Here is an 8,808-nt window from a genome sequence, read left to right as displayed (position 1 = left end):
ATGATACGTATCTTTGTCAATAGTTCGAGTTTATATACGCGTGATGATCACAACGAAGGAATATGGATTAATACTGACACCCCTTCCAGAAAACGCCCTCGTGTTGTTGAAAAATGAGTAAGTCATGATGATTTATGTTTATTATAGTTATGCTTTATAAAATCCTGTGCACTGCCTTCCTGCATCATCAAGGATTCTGCCAATATTATTTCTAACATTTCTAGCAGAAATCCTAGAGTAGAAGTATCTATTACTAAGATCACCAAGGTGGAGGTGCTGGATTTTTGCCCTTTGAAAGAGAACTTGCATCTCAGCTCTTTTAACCTGAAGATACTCATGCACCAAGACCTTCTCCTCCCCAAGAAGAATAGAATCCAAGGGAGAACAACTAAGTTTATCCTGACATTGCTTAAAGGCATGTTTACAGTTTGCCACTTTGTCAGAAAGATTAGTAAAGGAAGAAGTGTGAAGCTTACTTAATCCACTTTTTAGCCTTTTAAGCTTCTGAAATAAGGAGGCTATATGCCCTCCATAGTAAGAATAACTCCAACCCATATGCACAGTATCCTGGAACTGAGGGGAGAGAGCCCAACAGTTCAGATCTTTTTTTTAGGTGAAATGTGAATTAAATTAATAATGGTTTAGGTCTTACTCTTAGGTGAAATGTGAATTAAATTAATAATGGTTTAGGTCTTACATTACTCTGGATAAGTCAAACTAAAGCAGTTAAATTAGAAGTTGTATGCCCATAATCATGCTCATTGCACCAGGAACATAAGTGACATGAGGACTCCTTGCCATTGTAGCTGCATTCTCCTTCATAGCTTCAATCTTCCTTAACTCGATCAAACCCATTCCTGCGCATGCGATTGCCTCGAAATCAACTTGGCAGCCTCACTTTCTCCTTCTGCCCTTATAACAGCTGCGCGCTTCTCCTGCTCTGACTTCATCACGACATACCTTATAAGGAAGGACACATCTAACCAACACCAACCTACCTACCTACCTACCTACCTGGATAACTGAGCCACTTTACCCCCAACCCCTTATTTTAACCTCGTTGTCTCGAAGCTTTTGATATATTTATGTTGATATATTTACGTCTTATTTATGTTGATATATTTACAGAATTTGATGAGTGTGTAATTTGTTAATGCAGCCAGGTTGATCGATGGGCTCACGAGGTGTAAAGGAACTCGAGAATACTAACTCGATGACTCGTGCAAGAAGAGGAAGAGAAGGTCTAAGGAGAGGGGTCGAACAGTGTTGGCCTTAGTTTCAAAAGCACTTAAGGAGAAGAAACCAATTGAATTAGAGTGGGATAAAGTGCATAGATTGCCTACAGGAACGTACGCTGGGAAGTTTAGTAGCTGGGTTGGCGTTACTACTCGGAGGCATGTTAGTTGCGCAGTGGAAACGTGGGACCATGTGGATGATGTCACGAAGCAAGAAATTTTGGATAGTATCACGGTCAGTAATTGTCTTGGTTATCTGATAATTGACTTGGTTATTCTATGCATAAAATAGTAAGTGTCAAAAACCAAGAGCGTTTAAAGTTTCATTAGGATTAATTGAAAGTCGCATATCATTTTTAACAGTTAGCTGAAGACTGATATACTCCTAGTAAAAAGTTTATATATAATAGCTCAGACTTTTTTTCTACCATTCTCTAAGTGTAACAAATTAAGATTTAAGGAGTAAGGGCAGCCACAGCATGCAATCTGTTTTATGCAATACTGAAATGGTAAGCAAAATCAAGTAATTTTGTGCAAAGAAGATGCAACTGCTTTCTCGTGCGCAGCAGCTTTTTGTCGTAATTTTTCATCCGGTGATACACAAGACTTGCTACATAGAGTATCATCTCGCTTGCAAATGAATTTTATCTTTGAAATTATTAGAATGAGAGTTCAACTATTGTCCTTAAGTTCATCTGTTTGCCCTTTTTTCTAAATATGTTATGTATGTGACAAAGTTCAACAAACTTAAGACTGTCTTGATGACAAAAAAACTCCACATATGGATTTGGGCCGATGAAGTATGCTCTGGTTGTTAGAGGTTGGTGGTACCTAATTACCCACAGGATATTAATTGGTTTATAAAGCTGATACTCCCTTGAGGAAGTTATCACACGTGATACAAAATTAGAGGTAAATCTATTATCACAGTTGTTATGTATGGTTGCGTATAAGTCACGTCAGACGGAAGACAACATAAGGCGCTTTTGATGGTAAGCTTGTACAGAGGTAGTAACTTGCCATCACATAACTTCTCCATATTGTGTTTGTGCCAAGCCAGAGCCTTTGTGTAGGGCGCTTTTGATATATAAATTACTAGGCTCTGGTGACAAACTTTGTCATTTGTGCAGGGCGCTTTCACCGTTATCGCAGACCGTTATGATTGGTGTCTCATAAAGGCTGGGAATTTATGGAGAAAGTGGAAATGCACCTTAGTTCGTAAGTGGCTATACGACGAGACAAAGCGCAATACTGAGGACACCACCAACAAAAAAGTACGACTCAATATCACCCGAGGATTGGAATGTGTTTGTGGCATCTCACACTACTCGCATTTAAGGTAATATTCACTTATTAGGTTTGAACTTTGTTTAACACTAGGCACCGATCGGCTAGCCGGATCGATCTGTGAAGTTCGGTCCCGATCGATCCGACTTGTAGCTCACCTTTATCGAGTCTAGTTGGTCTCTAGCATCCGGACATTATATATCCTACCTAAGTTAATCTATTTAATTAGTTGGTTAAATACTTAAATTACATCCAATATGTCAAAACTAGATTTCAATCTACTAATTAGCTACCTTACTAAATTAAGTTCTTCCATGATACATATGTCATTGTTATGCCTAACTTTTTTTAAAAAAATAGTCAGACCTAATTTAAACAAGATTATTACAGTTAGTACATACACACTTTGATTATTGATTATTCCTTTCCTTTGGTTGGTCATCAATGCTCTCAACTGAAAATATGAGGATGGGTTTGACTCCAATGTCATTTACTTAATGCATGCAATTTCACATTTTGGAATTGTTTCTGTTATAAAGTAGTTAAGCATATTTAGTCCTACTTTTAGATCAACGATAACTGAAAATAATGCCTCCTAAGTACTTTCAGATGTTTATAGGTCAGGACCAAAGACCGGCTAAATACAATTTTGTTCTAGCTCCAACACCACACACCGTTTTCAGTATCTTTGCCTTTCCGCTTACTATATATAATTATTCTAACTACTTTATATGTTGTAAAATGTAAGGAAATAAGTGCAAACAACAAGAAGAATGCTTGTATGAATAGGACAAGGTTCGTTGGCTCTCGAGCAGGTTACCGTGGGATTGAAGTTAAAATCGTAAGTACATACACCTAGACATACCTTTATAATTTATATTTATTTAAATCTGGAGGTTTTACTATACTCTTGACATTCTTAATTTTTTTTTTGTAGAAAAAAGACTTTGCCAAAAATGGAGTGATATTGGAGGAAGTTGACCGGCACTTAACTTGGCTAAGGGGCCACACGCCTAATAACGGAGACCTGACCGAATATTACAAGGAAGTGGCTACGAAAATTGTAAGTTCTTCAATTTTTAAAACAAAAATTATTAATTTCTAGGATTTGACACAACTATATATGTATTTAAATAATATAATATTATGAATGGGTGTAGAAAGAACTAGAAAAAGAGGTGGAGGCAGGTACATTTAAGCCTAAGGGACGAGAAGATATACTAGCTAAGGCAATCGGCAAACCTGAACATGGTGGCCGTGTGCGAGGGGTTCCGATGGCATATGCATAACTCGAGTATTTTGGGAAGGCTCCTAAAAAGTCGCCGATTGAAGAGTAGAGCGTCTCAAAGAGACGGTAATTTATTATGTAAACATAGAATAAGACGGTCTCAAAATATTTATTATTTGAAAATTATTTTACTTTAAGCATAACCAATTTGTTGAATTGTTGTCTTACATGCAGATAAATACTTTGCAAACACAAGTATCAAATATGCAAAGTATGATGGTGCATTTTTGGCAAAGTGGTGAGAAGCCAAGTCAAGAATTATTAGAATGCTTCCCCGAAAGGAATTTCTATGAGTACTCAAGGATCGAAAGCTTGTCCATCTACGGATGGTTCTCATAGTATCTCAATACAAGAGAGTGAGGAGCAATCCCATCCAGAGCCACACCGTAAAGAGATACCACATGAAGAGCCACCTAGCCAAGAGAAGGAGGTATCATCTTTTGATTTATCACTAAGATTTTAAGGAAACTTATTAATATATTTGCGTGACTAATGAGTTTGAAGTTCTGATTTTACTAATATTTCAAGGGGTGGAGAGACTGTGATTTATCATTACCCGGAAATCGGAATAAGATAGTGGCATCAGGCTTGATGTATATGGAAAAAAGGCGGAATTCATAACTGTTCACGGTAGATCACTACTTAATGGTTATAAGAAAGTAGAAGTTAAGAAAGTACAACTGGATCGGAAAATGATATGTTGCACTGTGCTGTTGGGGATGATTTGATACTATTGATTGATGCGAAGGACTCATATGTTCAGTGGCCTCAGAATCATATTCACAGTCCTAGTAAGGTAATTTTGTAGTTTTTTTTTTTGAAAATTAGAAGTATTATCTTATAATAAGTTAATATAAACATTAACTATTTTGTGAAAAAATAATAAAGATGGAAATCGTAATGAAGAAGAAGAAGAAGAATCATCAAAGGTCTGCACCACCTCTTGTCCCGACTATTCTGGGTGTAGAAGTTAGTAGTGAGTTTAAGCAAAAGTTGAGAACCCCGCTGATGAATTCTTTACTTCTCGAGGCTCGCGTATTGAAGGCGAGCGGATCACTGATTAACGTTTCGATTGATGACCATGTATTACACCTTGATGACTACACTTCTCCGATTTCTTACGAGGAGCTTATTCATTGGTGTGACGAAGGCGAGATAGGTGCCTCTCACATTGCTATTTTTATGAGGTAAGCTTTCATTAATGACCATGTTCTGTCTATTTTTATCCGTAGGAAGCCAGCCATTATTTTGTTTGTTGAACGTTTGAGAGTAAGAAAGGAATGGAATGAGTTGTCTAAGTACATGTACAACACCTCAGATCATCTAACTGCATTCTCAACCCGACACTGATTCCTTGCCATCCATACCTTGTAAATCAGTCCAGCATAAATCAAGCTTTAGACTTATTTCAGTCCGGAAAATCCATCATGCTTTTTTGTCTCTTGTATATTCAGAGAAATTGCGACAAATGATACACTGTCAAACTCCTGCATAAATCAAGTTTTAGACAAATCACCTTGTTCTGAAATTTTTTTAGTACAGTGGTTTTTATGCACTATTTGAACAATTTTAATTGAAATTGTTGTAGGTATTTGAGTGATCTTAGTGATACTATGAAGTCTACTAGTTTCTACGGATTCTTGTTCCCGGAGACGTTGTCTAAATTTGCATCCGTAACTGATGATTTACGATCAGATTATGTAGCTAGAGCTATGACATGTACGCAGTGTGGCAGGGGTCGAAAACTGATATTTGCAGCTTATCACGAAAGGTATACATAAAACTTCCCATTTTCGAACTTCTATTTATTTATTCCTGGCTACTTACGTGAAATTTTCTCATTGTCCTCTTTTTTTAATCAAAGTGATCATTGGATGTTGGCTGCAATTAATCCATCTGAAAGTATTGTGTATTGGTGTGATCCTGCTGGGTATACGGAGCCTCGAACGTTTATCATGGAAATAATTAATAGGTAAATCATGTATATTACATGTTAGTGCGTGATTTGAATTATGTTTGACATGACGGCTTATTTTAGTTAAATCAAATACAGAGCCTTCGAGAAAAGAAACTCTATCGATCCACTAGCAGGGCTCGAGGCAAAACCAGTTACTTGGAGAATAATTAAGGTATATATTTTTGTCAGGTTAACAAGTTGCACCATAGTTCTACAACCTGAAAATGATAGTACTATAGAAAGTATTATTGTTTATAGTATGCTGTTTTACTTGTATAAATCCCCCATATTTTGCTTACAATTCTTTAGTATGATTTGAGTATATGATTGTGTCAGGTGGATAATAACGGGTCACATTAAATCTTGTACAAGTAGAATTTTTTACCGTCGAATTTCGAGTACCATGAAGAAAATTAGAGTAGGTCGCCCTACTGTTTACTCTACTGATTCCTCTATTGGGGAAGATGTCGAATATTTGTCGTCTCATTTAAATAGTAAAACGGATTGTATTTCGTCCAACCATCATCATGTTCAGTTCACCCCGGAAATTGAAAAGACGTATGTGCATCGGGTTTATGATGCCATTGCACCCCATTTTAGTGCAACTAGGTTTGCTAAATGGCCGAAAGTTGCTGCCTTTTGGATTACTTGCCTCGAGGATCTCTTGTGTTAGATGCTGGGTGTGGGAATGGGAAATACTTGCGTTTTAATCCCGAATGCTTTTTTATTGGTTGTGATATAAGTTATCCTTTAGTTAATATATGTATTGATAGAGGCCATGAAGCTTTGGTAGCGGATGCTGTTAATATGCCATACAGAGATGGTTTTGGTGATGCTTTCCATCTCCATTCTTTGTGTTAATAAACTCAATTAAATGCCACCGTGATTGTAACTCTCTTTGGCTTCACTTATTTTGGCATGTTAGTCATGCAAAGACTTGTTTTTGTTTTTGGGCGATCGATTTGCACTGATCGGTTTAGTCAAAGACATGTTTTTTGGCCTGATCAAGCTTTGCATTCTCGTCATTTTTGCATCATGCTTTATTTTGGCTGTTTTTTGGTCGGAGTAGATATGACATATGTATATGGGTTTGGTTTTTGTTTTAGTGTCCTCGCCAGCCTGATGGGAGCGTATTATGCGGGTATTATATTTGTCGATATATGTTGGAGCTAGTCAAAGGAAGATATATTAATATTACCCCAAATGTATGTATTTTTTTTCTTCATTTCAATTATTTTCATCGCTTTGCTTATTATAATCTCCATCTTATTAATTGCTTTACTTTACACGTCATATATATAGCGTATTAACTAAATTTTTGGATGTCCTATATATATAGTTCATGCTTAACGCCCCAAAGACATATACGGTTCAAAAATCGACGAGGTGCGGAATATTTGGGCGGAATTCACACTCAATTTTAAGCCGAAAAATAATGGTGGATGAAGCCGATTACAATTTCTTGATGTTCAATTATTTTTGCACTTATATTACATGCTACTAAGTAATAACGATTCAAGGATTTTTATTTATATTTTGCAAGTATGAAAGTACGTTTGTAGCCTATGCGCTATTGAAAACATTAAACGTTGTATATTTTTTCAAGGATTTGTCCTTGTTAATTCTAATAAAATTTGTTGCGTAAAATATCTTTGGAGTTTCTGAATTTTAATGCAGGTTTAATTCTTATATGAGCTATATAAACGATTCAATCGTGTAGGAATTACGACAAAAAAGGAAATATAAAAAAAAAAACACTTTTCAAAGAGAACGGTTAATTGTTAAACCTGTTCTATTTGAAATGGTACAACAATGGCGCCAAATGGTATATCAAAGAGCACGCCTTAACAAACAGGACGGTTGTATCATCCCCCGTTCTCTTTGCAAAGGTTCAACAATGGCGCCAAATACCTCTGTCAAAGAGAACGCCTTAACAAAGAGCCCGGTCCCCTTTTACACCCGTGCTGTTTGAAATATCAATGAGAGCGGTTCCCATTAGCAACCGCGCTATTTGAAATAACAATGAGCACGGGTTGACCATTTACCAACCGTTCTCATATGTCAAAGAGAACGCTTGGCCACAGGCCGGTTGAAAGGCGCATTTAGAACGGTGCTTGACCGTTCTCTTTAATGGTTATTGTAGTAGTTAAGCATCTTTCAGACTTTCATATTGTGTGCACTGGTATGAAGCCACCTGCTATTACTGACGAGCAGTTGAAATTGAGATCATTTCCTTTCACCTTGAAGGACAATGCGAGAGACTGGTTAAACTATCTCCCACCGGGAAGTATCACTACTTGGGTAGGTATGAAGAAGGCGTTCTTGGAGAAATATTTTCCTCCTTCTCGATCATCTCAGTTGAAAAGAGCCATCGGAATGTTGAAATGAAAAGACGAGGAAACTATGTATGAGTATCTTGAGAAATTTAAGAAGGTCTGTGCTAGTTGCCCTTACCATGGTTACTCTGATCAGGATCTCATTATGTATTTTTGTGGTGGATTGAACCAAGATGACCGTCGCATGATTCACTCTGCTTGTGGAGGAAATATAGCCAACAAAAATCCAGATGAGGCTTGGGAGGTTATTTCGAGCTAATTTGAGACCTCTAGACAGTTTGAGAGGAAACCATCACCAAGAGGAGTGAATGCTATGGGTGTTAGTCCTGGTTTAGAGGAAAAGGTTGATAATATTGTTTCCACTCTCCGTGACATGTTATCTGGGAGACAAATGGCTACTGTTTGTGGCATATGCGCTACTGAGGGTCATCCTAATGATTTGTGTCCTTACTTGCGAGAAAGTGGCCAAGAAGAGGTGAATGGTGTTTGGGAGAGTACTACAAATAACAGGAAATGGGATCCATATTCCAAGACCTATAATAAAGGATGGAAGGCTCACCCTAACTTTCGTTGGGGAAATTCTCAAGCCGGTCCATCGTCTGGCCCTCCTAGAGGTCAGTTTCTCCATAGACCACAAGGACAACAAATTAATCAACAAGTACCTCAACAAGCAGCTGAACAAGCACCACCAAGTTCGTCAATGTC

At 37.4% G+C, this 8,808-nt stretch overlaps 1 protein-coding gene and 1 long non-coding RNA gene across 2 annotated transcripts; both read left to right on the top strand.

Moving 5' to 3' along the window:
- The first annotated feature begins 3,269 nt into the window (after positions 1 to 3,269).
- On the top strand, positions 3,270 to 3,789 carry LOC141621659 (uncharacterized). The gene is made up of 3 exons (XR_012532548.1): positions 3,270 to 3,363; positions 3,460 to 3,585; positions 3,683 to 3,789. It is a non-coding gene; the product is annotated as an uncharacterized LOC141621659 (long non-coding RNA).
- A 718-nt stretch (positions 3,790 to 4,507) lies between these two features.
- On the top strand, positions 4,508 to 6,440 carry LOC141618818 (uncharacterized). The gene is made up of 5 exons (XM_074435888.1): positions 4,508 to 4,606; positions 4,699 to 4,997; positions 5,399 to 5,581; positions 5,675 to 5,782; positions 6,104 to 6,440. Exons 1-5 carry the CDS (start codon positions 4,508 to 4,510, stop codon positions 6,438 to 6,440), a joined length of 1,026 nt encoding a protein of 341 aa, XP_074291989.1.
- The last annotated feature ends 2,368 nt before the right edge of the window (positions 6,441 to 8,808 follow it).

The sequence above is a fragment of the Silene latifolia genome, chromosome X (genome assembly GCF_048544455.1).
Source record: "Silene latifolia isolate original U9 population chromosome X, ASM4854445v1, whole genome shotgun sequence".
NCBI lineage: Eukaryota > Viridiplantae > Streptophyta > Magnoliopsida > Caryophyllales > Caryophyllaceae > Silene > Silene latifolia.
Note: the sequence above shows the minus strand (reverse complement) of the source record. Positions and strands in the feature narration are given on the sequence as shown.

What these genes read in the sequence shown, in the direction of transcription:
- LOC141618818 (XM_074435888.1), top strand. Translation starts at nt 4,508, where the DNA reads ATGTTGCACTGTGCTGTTGGGGATGATTTGATACTATTGATTGATGCG. An exon ending in ATATTCACAGTCCTAGTAAG is followed by an intron (nt 4,607 to 4,698) that starts GTAATTTTGTAG and finishes AAAATAATAAAG; the next exon opens with ATGGAAATCGTAATGAAGAA. An exon ending in TTTGCAGCTTATCACGAAAG is followed by an intron (nt 5,582 to 5,674) that starts GTATACATAAAA and finishes TTTTAATCAAAG; the next exon opens with TGATCATTGGATGTTGGCTG.